At 48.4% G+C, this 12,829-nt stretch overlaps 1 protein-coding gene across 1 annotated transcript in view; it reads right to left on the bottom strand.

Annotated features, from left to right (window-relative positions):
- The window catches only part of EHD3 (EH domain containing 3), a 30,172-nt gene extending 17,725 nt beyond the window's left edge, over window positions 1-12,447 (bottom strand). Inside the window, exons 1-2 of the mRNA XM_009962542.3 lie at window positions 11,758-12,447; window positions 4,687-4,863 (exon numbers count right to left, since the gene is read on the bottom strand). Of these exons, the coding sequence (XP_009960844.1) occupies window positions 4,687-4,863; window positions 11,758-11,984 (404 nt within the window). The 5' untranslated portion in view covers window positions 11,985-12,447. The remainder of the gene's footprint in view (window positions 1-4,686; window positions 4,864-11,757) is intronic.
- Between the last annotated feature and the right edge of the window lie 382 nt (window positions 12,448-12,829).

Genomic DNA, 12,829 nt, shown 5'->3' with positions numbered 1-12,829 from the left:
CAAACCAGGCTCTGATCTCACAAGTCTTCAGTTGGAGCTTGGAGCTACTGTTGATTTAAAGAAATGAGAAAGAAGCCAGAACTGAGCACTTTCTCTGACTGTTTTGCTGCTTCTGGAACATAAGTCTCAGTCATGACCTATGACGGGTTTTTTTATGTGGCCCCCAAGTTGTGAATTATTAATGAAAATGTGGAAATCTAAATGTTTCCATTTGCTGTTTAGATTTTTAGCAAGAAGTGGTATTTGTTTTTCTTCACTTTAGCATTCCCCTGCAGAGTCCTGAACTCAAGTGAACTAACTTTTCAAAAACAAACAAACAAACAAAAAATCAGCTGTGCTGTAGGATTTTAGTTCTCTTTCAAATTTGGTCTTAGACAGAAAGTGTGCTATTCTTGCACTGTGGAAATCCTAAAGCATAGGATTTCCTATGTCTCAAGAGTTTGCTTAATCTATCCTCCTGCCTCAAGGCAGGATCAATCAGATGTTTGTCTAAAGTGTTCTTCAAATCTGAAACAATGCAGACTCACCAACATTTGCTGGAACTCTACTCCATTACTTAATTATCCTTACGGCAAAACCTCTTTTTCTTTATGTCTAATTAAATCTCCCTTGCTACAATGCCTTTCAGTCTCAAACACAGTAGATGTGGAAAATGATTTAACTTTCCCCTCTTGTCACAATGTATACTATTGTAATCCTGTCTCCCCTCAGTCTTTCCTCTGAAGAAAACCATTTGTTTTTTTGTTTTGTTTTGTTTTTTCCCCACCATCTCTTTCAGTTCTCTCTAGCTGCCTTTCCATCTTATTTTTAAATCTCTGAAGACCCTTGCAGCTTTCCTTTGGGTCCTCCCAAACTGCTCTACATATTTCTTCAGGCATGATGCCCCAAGCTGACGTGGTACTCCAGCTGTGACACTGCCAGCAGTGAACAGAGAGGATGGATTGCTCCTTATCTCTTACATATGACAGTCCTGTTTATATATCTCAGTAAGATGTTTGCTTTTTTAACAGCAGTGTGACCCTGTTGACTTACATTCACTCTGTAATTGACTCCTCCCCCCCACCCGCAGCTCAATTCTGTGTAACTGCTCTTTAGCTAGTTGTTCCCCATCTTGTATCTTAGGCAAATCACTGCCTAAGAAGAGTAACTTGTGCTTGTTCTTAGTGGGTTGCAGCTCATCTATTTCAGTTGCTGGTAACAGCAAAGGACAGTAAAAGCCTATTCACTTACGTGGCTCCCGGTAGCATTTCATGGATAGCCTTTTTGTGATGGCATTCCAGGCAGCTATAAATATGTGTGTGTATATGTATGTATGCATATTAATAGGGTGGTGTGACATCCAGGCATAAAAAACATGTTGCTGTGGGAGGAAGCAGAATCACATAAAGGATGTGGGTTGGCACAAGGGCCCCTAGATGCAGTCAAGGCAGACAGAGCCCTGCAGTGCTCTGAGTGACGGGTTCTGCTGAAGTGCTTGCAGCTATGGCTCCTCCAGGCTATGCTACAACCTCACCCCAATTTTTCTACCTATATGGCTCCAAGAAGATTCTGACAAGAGTGAATCCTCATGGGTTAGATAAGTGTCTTCTCTCCTCAGCTATTTCAGACCACATATTACAGCCTCTCTCTCCCATATCCACAGCTTGGCAGGTGGCAACGCAGACCATTTCTGAATGTGTAACACCTCACGTAGAAGCTGGGGGCTGGCTTGTTTCTCCTGTTGAGTGCCAGGCACAGCAGCAGAGAACAAAAGGCTCAGGAGGTCATGTTATTCCCCTGTCCTGCCAGCCCAGGTTTGCTCTCCATTGTTATAGCCCTGAGCATTCCTTGTGGTCAAATATTAAATAGCTCAGGCAAGGGGATTTTCCACCAGTTTCTCTGGGGAAAATACTCCACATGAGATTTCAGATATAAGCTTCTCAAGACAGACTTTGGGGGTGGGAGGAATCTTGCAACCAGACCGATGTGATATGACAGTAATGGCTGAGATTCCTGATTTTGCTCCAGGCCCTTGGTGCCAAACAAGTCCTCCTGATAATGAGGTGCAACCTGTAATCTCTCTGCTGGGATCCCTCCAGATCTGGGGTACTGCCAGCAGAGTTGGAGTGAGAAAAACAAGCCCTTCTCTCAATAACCAGGAACCACCTGGGCAAGGAAAGGTAGACAAGAGATAGGGTACTGCAGGGCTGCTATCCACCTTTCAGCCCGGGGGCAGCTTGTCAGCCCTATCTCTGCCCTTAGCCAGGAAGGTATGAGCAGGCACTCCATCTCCTGGAAACAGAGGGAGGGAGGAAGGAGACAGGTTCTAAGCAGCAAAATTAGCTGCTGTCTCCCAGCCAAATCCTGACTGTACCACTCTTCCCTTGCTTCCTGGAAGGCAGCAGATCCTAGTCCCTGCCAGGGAGGGAGTACCAGCTGACGTTGGATGCTTACTCCTTCTGCTCCTCCACTTAGCTCCCCTGGAACAGCAGGCTCTGCATGTCACAGGACACAGTGCTATGGGCTGCCACCTCTCAGCTGAGACCAGCATGGTCTGTGTGAATGCTACTGCCTTGTGCTGTTCTGCTCCTTTCCACTGGTGCCCATAGCCCATCATTACCTTTAATCACCCATGAGTAAAGTGGACGTGCTCATGGTCACTCTCTTATCTCATCTTAGAGGGGTGGCTCCTGGAGATTACCTCCCTTCTCCAGATTTCCTGCTCACAGCCTCCCAGCTGAGGTCAGGGCCTCAGCACACACATAGCAGCAGCAAGATATGTGCAAGGTAGAGACAGCTCTGCCTTGTCTCTTGCCAAGAAGCTGGGCCCACAACAGAGATAAGTGTGGGCGGCTTGATCCAGTCCAGTGGGTGCACTCTGATTTACATCTGCTAAATTTTTGGCCCTCTGAGTCAATTCTTGCATGCACTTCATTTCCTAATTAGCTGGGTATTACCATCTGCATTTTCAGCACTGTGATGCTCACTGCTGAGCTAGTCCCTCTCAGCATGTCATCCTCTGCCAGTTTAGAAAACATTACCTTCTTTTTATTCTGTCAGCAGAAAAGGTGTTAATTAACTATTGTGGCTACTCCCTGCATTGCTAGCTGGACTGCACTTCTGCTGCTCAATCACTACTGTGCCCCTCTGTCCTGCTGTCCTCACTGGCACACGCCTGGCTCCTTCCTCACAGGAGAAGGAAGAGTAGCAGGAGAGCAAGAAGAGCACAGCCTGATACAGTGAACTAGGCTACTGGAGGCAGAGATCGCTTGATGCGTTAGGAGGAAACTGCATTCAGGACACACCAATCAGTCCAGTTCAGGAGTGTTTGCTTTTTTGCCCTCCATGCCTGGCCTCCTTATTCCTGATGTTGTTTCTCCTCTGCAGAGAACTGTCTGCCAGCAGTGGCTGTTCTTGGCTATCAGTCAAACTGCTCTGAATGACGTTCTCTTCATCTACCACCTCCGCACTCCAGGCAGGAGGCCTGTTATTTTCTTAGGGCAAACCACCTTCCACCACTGCTGTTAGGGAGTAGGCAGTCACCTGACCTAACTGTTGGCCAGGTGCAGATGTTCTGGGCCCTATAAAATATTGAAAACATTTCAAAGTCTCTCTGGTGTGGGACCATGTTGATGTATTTGAATGATGAGCCTGTGTAGTGATCAGATATTGCTTCCAGAGGCACTGAGGTTCTCAGCATAGTAGTGACTCCAGTTAGGACCCACTTCTCTCAAGCTTCTCCCCATATTTCTCTGCAGGTCCCTTCCCTTTCTCACTGCAGCCTACACCAGCACTCCTGTGGTAAAGCCCTGGTAGGAGATGGTGTGTTTTCTGGACAGACACTCTCTAAGCTCAGAAGTTAGAAAGGGAGCCAAAGCCCAGCTTTCCTGGTTGGTTGGCTGAGCAGCTGCCATGTTTGCAATGTCTCCCACACTGTGTTAGTGAAGGCACCAGTAATGGGTGTAGTCAGAGTTTGTTCCCATCTGCCTGCTGTAGCACAGTTTGTGCTCATCTAGGATATGGGTGTGTGCTGCTGGCTTCCTGCAAGGCCTAGATCCAGAACTCAGTATAGTTGGGCTAGGTCTAGGGGATGGAAAGGTTACATTCCTCACATCAGAGTCACTGTCCAAACCCCCTGCTACAGTTTTTTTTATGAGAAAGACATTGGAGCTGTCATGAGTTGCACCTGAGATTGTATCTATAAGTCATCTGAATGGGGAGAGCCTGGTTTTGTTACAAGGGGGACATTCAAGCAATGTTGAAAAACACAAGAAAGCAAAGACACGCATATTGTGCCAGTTCCACTTTTCTACTGATGCCTTCAGTGGCTATGTCTGGTTGGACTATTTAATTTCAGAGAACTGAACCGATGGCAGAACAGAAGAAGCTAGGAATACAAAATCAAGGGAGACCAAAGCATAATAATGAGAATTACCTCTAGAATCCTACAGGATGAGCTTGACAGGCTGTGCTGTGTTTTTTGTTTCTTCAAGTAAAATGAAGGTTTGTCCCACTTGAATTTGTTAATCTGCCCTTCAGTGAGTGACTGGTGTGCACCTGGTAGGTCTGGAATGGCTTTGCATCAGCCATGTGGATGGGGGAAAAAAGGAAGAATAGTGTAACGCCTTATCCCTTTAAATTTCTAGCTATGCTACTCATTAGGTTCTAACTTTATTCTCCAGAGCAACCAAGTTCTTGAGTACTGACCTGTTCAAAAAGGCATTGCCAAAGGCATTGAGTTTCCTGAACGGTTTTTTGGGATCCACCACCAACGCATTCCCAGGAACGATTCCTTCCACATCTCCTTGCATAACTGCTATAAAGGAGTCCGTTGTAGGCTCTGGTCCAATCCTCATCCCTGGGAAATCCTGCTCCAGCAGGTACCTGTAGGCAAGAAAACAGGGTGTGGGCATGAGACAGGAGCTGCCTAAATCCTAAATGGGTGTACTGAAGATTGTAGTGTAATTATGAAGCTCAAGAGTATGGATCCTTCCGACACTATTTTTAGCACTGTCACTAAATTGTTTGATAAATGTTGTGGTAGCTTTTCTACTCAGGATCTCCACATTTAAAGCTTTCTTATTTCAAGTGGATTAAGAAATTGAGATGATTATAGCTGGTGGGAAGAGATTCTCATCATGTTTGATCATTTTGTGTATTTTAATCTTCAAGACGTTTGGAACACACTTAGCACAGCAAAGTAAAAACAGAAGTTCACTGCAATCACAAAGTTAACCCTGAAACCTTACTGGCCTTTGGTGCCAATATCAATTACTTCACTGCTGCTCATTTCAGCAGACTCATCCTATTAATGTGCTTAGCCCCCAGTCCAAATCAATTGCTCTAATGCCAACTTCTCCTGCACTTGACTGCTGAAGTCTCAAGTCTCCTTTCTTGTGTGCTTCTGCAAATGCAGCTAGAGGTCTGCATTACAAACTGTTCAAGCATACTGAGCATTAAGCATGTGGGTGGCAGAGTTATATCCCAATATTTGTTATCAAGCTAAATAGCACAGTAAGCACAGCACCCCTTACTATTTCCTAAGCCTCTGGCAGCCTCTCTGAAGGTATAGTCTGGCAAATTTCAGGGAAAGATTTTCACCCATGGGGCTGTAAGACTTTGAACAGGACCCTGGCAGCACATCTTAACTTTCCCTGCCAAATTCAGGGTGGGTCAATGGTGTGTATGGGACAGTTCCCTTTGGCTCATGAAGGAGCCAAATGCCATCACTGAGGTCAGGTCTGTGTTTCTATGTGTGTGAGTGCAGAAAACATCCCACTTGCTGGTTCTTTGCTGAAAACTAAGACTGTTGTGTCCATGTGGTTTGCAAAAGGTAGCTGGAACTGGTCTAGCCCTCAGTATGGGATCGTGTGAGACCACCTGACCTGGTGATAAGCTCTAGATTGTTACATGAGGAACATGATGACTGCCACCATGTTGCTTGTTGCCAGAAGATTGCTGGCAGTTCCTCTTCTGTTGCTTTGACCTAATCTTTAGTAGGTAGAAAGTAGAAGTAGAAAGATAAATACAGAATTGCTGTGATGTTGAAAGTAGATTCAAGGGATGGGGAAAAAGGAAACGGGAGAAGGGCTGAGGATTTTTCATGATTGAGACCAGTGTGTTTGACGACCAGCACTGGTTTACTCAGGTGAGTCTTATCAGAGAGGGTAAGTTCCTATGTGAAGGACCAGAGGCATGAAGGCTTGTGATAACTTTTTGGGGGTTTCTGTTTTCACTACCATTTTAAGAGAGGTAATCACCATCCAGTGTTTGAGGAACAACAAAAAAATTGTGCTTGTTCAGCAGGGCTGTTTATTGATACCATGTCAGCAAATGCATCTTCAGCCCCCAGTGGGCAAGGTCAAATCAATCGGACCTAGAGGCAAAACAAGCAAATGTACACCCAGGACATACTGTAAATTACTGCTACTTATGTGGTTTGGTACACGTCAATGAAGAGAATGGATGCAGCAAGAATAACTCCAGTAATTATAGCCATAATTTCTTTAGGAGCTGACTATCTCCTTTATTGGTATTCAATCATGCATTTTCTTACATTTTTCATCCAAAGAGATTTCCTAGTCCTGTGTTCACCAGAATGCCACCAGAAGTAACTTCTCTTTATAGGAACAACTTTGAGATGAAACAGCAGCTATTTAGCAGTTCCCAAAAACCTGAAATAATCCAGAAAGGGAACAGCCCTCTGACCTCCTATACTAGTGTGGATACATCCTATCTACCTAAAGCCTATGCAGGGGTTTCCTGAACATTCCTATAAAAGTGGCTCATTACTTAACAAAAGCAGACTGCAGCTAACGCCAGAATGTGCCACCTCCCTGGCTGGTGATCATAATACACCTTCCTGGCAGCTACAGTAACTTCTCTCTAGCTTGAAGCAGCTGAGAACAAGGAGGAGCTACTTCTCTCCCACCAATGGCTCTGTAGACTATCATATGAATGTTCTTGGCTCCATTCCCTGGAAAGCCCTTTACAGTGAAACAACCATTTGCTAGGTTAGAAGCCACTTGGCCAGACTTTGGAAACTAAACTCAGGCCTCTTGGATTGGCAATTCAAAAGTATTAGCCCCTGATGGACATTGCTGTGATGCTAGTCACTGCTATGGGCTTTCCCCTGCTCCCGCTTTGTACTTTGCTTTTGGTCTGACATAGTATATTTGAGTGATACACAGATGGGCATACACCGAATCCATAGAAACAAATCTTTGCATTGTCCCCTTGCAAATACTAGAGAGAAAAGAAACAGGTATTGATGACAATCATCAAATGCAACAAGTGAAATGCACCCATTACTCCCAATGCCAGGTCATAGACTTGCAATAACAATAACGTGCTTGTTTTTTATGGGTTTGAGATGCACATGTGATACGATAGCTTTCAAACAACAGGAGAAAAAAAAGCCTGGGGGGTTTTGTTTGTTATCTATAGACAAAGCTTCTGAGAAGATTCCTACATACAATAGTAACACTCTTCCAGGCAGACTGCTCGAAAGAATTTTATCACAGCTCCACTCAGGCAATGTTTAAAAGCCTTTCTGTGTTTATTTCTTGTATAAGAGTTAAAAACCAACCCAAAATCCCAACAAAAGCACACTCATACAGAAGTAGCTATAAGCCAATGTTAATTGACTTAATGTGCAACAAGTAGTATAAAATCAGAGATGAAGATTTTCACTGCCTAGTATTGCAGCATCTATTTTAAGTAAGGCTTCTCTGGGAGATGCAGGTACACTGTGCAGCAGGGTTTCTGCAGCACAAGAATCTCATTGTACGCCAGACAAATACAAGAGGATTTATTGACACTGTCTGATGGGGCTTGGGGGGGGGGGAGGCACTTCTGCCAGGCAATGACACAGGCTGTCTCTGCTAACAGAAGCAAGCTAGAGAACACATGCAATTGTCACGTTTGTGGGGATTTCTGGGAGAGAAGAGCAAACAACAGTTGTGGAAAACACTGACTGACAGCGAGCAGCTTCCCCTGCCAGTGCAGCATGCCTTATTCTGAGCTGCTGAACACCTTCTAGTGCCCGGGGGCCCTTGAACACCAGCCAGGTTGGGGAAGCCTGCAGAGAGTGCCAGGCAAGAGGTGAATGGGTTTTTTATGACTAATCTGCTTTTTGGGTAAGCACTTACAGTTAGTATGTGGCTGGGAATATCCTGCTGTTTGCCCCATATCCTGCTGTTTGCCTGTCCCTGCTCCTGGTGAGGGGGGAGGTGAGGGACAAGGGCAAAAAAAAGCTGCATTAGTGCCAGCCGGTCTTGGGGTACCCTTTCCCAGGCAGGTTTGGAGCAGCATAGGAGCCAGGCAGAGATCCCAGGCTCTCCGGGCAGGAGTGCCGCAGGATGTGGGGGAAGGGGCTGTTTGCCCGTGATGAGTCATGCAGGAGCCGTGCAGGATGCTGCTGTGTGGCAGCAGAGGTGATGAAGAGCGGGAAAGGGAAGAAGGGCAGAACGGGAGGAAATGGTGACAACTGCCTGGTGCAGGCAGAGATGAAAGGTTCAGGGCCACACAGGGAGGTCACACCAGAGCTCTGCGTGTAGCCTGTGACAAACAGTCTGGAAAGGCCAGGACGTGTAAATGATTAGCTGTAGGAGGAAGGGCTGGCTATAGCAGAAAAGCAAGCCATGTTGACAGTTAGTAGGGCTCTGGCAGGCTTGTTTATTTTATTAGCAGGATGGCTGGACAGAAGCCAGGATTATTTTTAGAAGAGACCGCAGAATCTAAGTTAATTAGGAGAGTAATGTTCTGTCCTGCACCCCCACCCCTTTAGAGGAAACATAAAAAGCAATAACATCATAAAGGCAGGCTCCAGCGACATCCTGCTGTGGCTGTCAGATATTCCCAGGTAGAGGTGTTGCCTTGTCCTTGCCATCACAGCCTTTCAGACCCCAGCCCTGTAGAAAAGCCTCAAATGTATGCCAAGAGAAATGGGAGGGAGTGAGTGAGAAGATAAAGCAGCAATGGCAAAGCTGCAGTTAGCGATGCTACATCTTTCACATAGCAAAATAAGGCTCCATTCTTTGGGTCCCTAAAAGCAGGGGAGGGAACAACCTGATTCTACTGAAAACAAGCCAGTGCTCTGGTCTCACTTCACTGGCTTTGACCCACACGACTCACCTCCCTCCTCCCCACCTCAGCCTGTAGGAATGTTCCTCACTGCTGACCTTGACTGCCTTCTTTCTGCCATCAGCTCCTGACAAGACAGCAGCCTTGTTGCAAGATGCTGCAGTTTAGGTACTTTAGAGCCTTGCATTTCTTCCTTGTTTCACCTCAGATTCCCCAAGAACAAGGAAAGATGCTTGGGAGATAAATCCACTAAATCCACCTCAGGTAAGTGACTGAGATCCTTTGTCCTTTTTTAATGGTATACTAGGATCCAGGTGAACTGGGACTGAGTTCATTCCACATGAGTGTTTAGTGGCACTAAGTCATCTGCCTAAATTGCACAGCAGTACAAGCAGGATGCAGTGTAGGAGTGGAATGGATACATAAGAATATCACTAATTATCCCCCATCCTGACAAGAACGATGGAAGGGATGTCCAGAGGCTGTTTCTTGCTTCACTCTACTGCCAAGATGTAATGGTTGTCTCCCCTCCCACTTCCTCCCCCAGTCCCTTTTAACTCCTCCCTGCTCTCAGTTTTAGCTCCCACTTACCTTCCCACAATAACTCCGGATGCTAATCTGGTGCTTATCTCAGGTCTCTAATGACCAATGCCTGCAAGCTCACACTGGAAGCCTACCACGAGCAACACTCAGTTTTCTAGCACCTCCTGCCTTTGGCTGGGAACACACTGCAGTAACAGACCCTCACACTTCTATGTTTAGAGGCCCTGGGGTTCTCCAAGAGTCCAACTTCCACCTTCTTATGCATTATTTTACACATAGAAGACTCTGCCTTCCTGGAAGGATTTCGCAGGTCCACTTTGCACTCCCATCATGCAGAAGCTCCTGGTCACTTCTGCTTGACCATAGTCTCTGGGTAGGCTCATCCCAGCCCTGTGCACAGAGAAGTCTGGGAGGAGGACACAAGCATGAACAAAATGCAGTGGGCAAAGAGAGGCTCAGATCAACTTGGTAGCAGCAGAGCAAAGGCATTGATGCCATCCCACATGAGTGAAGACTCAACCTTCTCCTTTTGCCTAAAACATGCTTTAGGCACCCAAACTTATTGCAAAAGGAGGCCAGGCTTACAGAAAGAGGACTTCACCGAGCAGAAAGGGGCAAAGGCAAGAAATCCCTGCTAACAACAGCACACAGGTGAGACTGCAGGGAAATGATGATGCTGGCAATCCAGCGAGCAGCATTAGGAAGAGATGCTCTAGTTACACAGCCAGCAACCTCAGGAATAGATATTCAGCAACCTCCTCATGTTCAGGGGAAGTTCTGCTCTGAGTGACAGCAACCCAGAGGAGAGGAAAAGCCTTTCAAATAGGTTTCATACCAAGCCACAGAACAAAGATCTGGGGTGGAACCAGACAGCTATGCTACATCCAAGCTAGTTTCTCTAATTTTAAGAGGAGCAACTCCCTTGACAACCATGTGCTAAATGCTTCTTAGGGTCAATGCTGCCTCACCATTCTACCTAACCTGATCACATGAGAAAAGCCATTTTACTGTTAGACAAGGTAGCAGAAATGCATTCTGTTCTTGGCTCCTGGCTGGGGCATTAAGTAGCAGGAATATTATGGCACACCAAAAAAAAAAAAAACCACCAACCTGCATTTCTCAAGGTCACTCCTTAAGAGGTACAGAATTTGATTCACCTCTCTCTACTCTCCACAGCTCCCTCCTCCACCAAGAAATACTGGTAGAACAAAAGGCTGGCTGCTTGTGGCTTGCGTCCAGATTTACACTGGGGTAATTCCACAGATTTCAACACAGCCACACCAGAAAAAGGCTGGAATTTAACGCTAAGCTTATGAATCACATAGGAAACACAGACAGCACAGCTTCAGCTATGATCCCAGGAGAAAGGCTGCTGCAAGTTGAACTAGCAGTGTGGCTGAACATAGATCCCTGCAACCAAGCAGCTGGGAAAGTTTAACCCTCTCTTTGACAGTTTCACATGAAACCTGCTTTTGGCAGCTGCCCTTTCTTTACAATTAGTAACGAATATGCTGCTCCCAGCAGAGCAGGACACAGTTAAAACAGAGCTTACTTTTGGAGCCCTGAAGATGGGCAGGTCTAATGTGCACACATGCTTCTCAAACTACGCTCTAATCATTGCCTCTGGACACAGTGCTGAGAAAGACAGACCCAAGCTGAGACACAGACCATGACAGACCCAAGCAAGCACTCGAAGGTTCCCTAGGCCGTAGTGTCCCACTGCCCAAAGCTACATCGAGTTCAAATGAATGGCTGTTGGAGGGGCTACCCTGACCCCAGCAGCCACAGGGATACCCCACGCGAGGCTTCCCACAGCCTTTGCACTTTGAACAGACAAGAGGGCCCCAAGTGACTCATGTCTCCACACTAATGCCCTGCTTGCACTCCTTGGCCCTGCCCTGGGCTACTTTTTGCCACGTCGGTGTTTCAGAGGCCATCTCACTCGCCCTGTCCTTGCAAAGGAATATTCTCAGAGTCTGAGTGGAGGTGGTTTTTCAATGGAAAACTGTTGATGGGCACCAGGACCATGGAAGGGGGAACCAGAAGCGGGATCCAGGCATAGCACGGGTAGCACAGACCCCTTCCACCCCACCACGACCCACGGGCATCGAGGGTGCAGGCACTCCTGAGAGGGAGGCAGCTGGGTTTTACCTGATGAAGGTGGTCTTGCCAGTGGAGTACTGCCCCACGAGGAGCACCATGGGCTTGTTGTCGAAGTCAGCATCCTCCAGGGCCGGCGAGTGAAACTCGTGGAACTTGTAGTGCTCTTCCAGGGGGAGCAGCTTGGTTTTGTAGAGCTTTTTCAGGCCCTCACTGACCGTCTGAAACACCTCCGGGTCCTTCCTCCGGCGGTCGTCGGTGCCCAGCCAGCTGAACATCTTGGGGCCGCCTGAAGCCAGCTCCGCGGCGACCACCGAGGCTGGGGCGGGGGAGGCGGCGGGCAGGGGAGGCGCCGCTGGCTAGCTGGCTGCCGGCGCGGGCTACCCCCGCATAACCCCCTCAGGCCAGGCAGGCGGGCAGCGGCGCCCGGGGGACGGCCTGGCAGGCCTCGCTCCCCTCCAGCGCCCACCCGCGAGGGCCGCCTTCCGTTACGCGACCCGCGGTTTCGGTCAGAAAACGGTCCCCGGCGGGAGGCTAGAAAAAGCCCTTTACTCCTCGCAGCCTCGGACTGAGCGGCGACCGGTCGACGCCGCCTCCCTTCGCGACGCCGGCTCCCGGCGTGGGCATGCCGCGGGGGCAGGGCGAGAGGGGCGGGCGGCGGCGGCGGCAGCGCCCTCCGAGCGCGGCGGGCGGTGTTTAAGGGCCGCCCGGCCAGGAAACGGGCCGGCGGCGGAAGTCGGGCGGCTCCTGGCAGGCACCTCCCGTTCTCCTCGGCGGGTGAAGCCGCGCAGGGCGGCGCCATGTTGAGGCGGGGCGAGAGGCGGGGGAAAAGCGGGAGGGGCCGGGCCCGCCCCGCGGGGGGCGAGGCGGGGCACAGCGCCCCCTGGGGGGCCGCTGCGGGCCGGCCGCCATTTTATTCCCAGTCTCACCTCACTTTAAAATAAACCTCTGCATGCGTGGTTGTGGGAGGGAGTCGGCTGTTTCTGAACGCTGCTTCCCTAGGCTGGGTCCCCAGCCCTTCCCCAAGCCAATGACTCGGTTACACCGCTGCTGCCCATCGCTTCTCGGTGGCTTGCAGGGACGTGGCTGGCCGTACCCAGAAGAGCTCACCATTTAAGCAGAT

The sequence above is a fragment of the Tyto alba genome, unplaced genomic scaffold (assembly GCF_018691265.1).
Source record: "Tyto alba isolate M040663 unplaced genomic scaffold, T.alba_DEE_v4.0 Super-Scaffold_16, whole genome shotgun sequence".
In the NCBI taxonomy this organism is placed as follows: Eukaryota; Metazoa; Chordata; class Aves; order Strigiformes; family Tytonidae; genus Tyto; species Tyto alba.
Note: the sequence above shows the minus strand (reverse complement) of the source record. Positions and strands in the feature narration are given on the sequence as shown.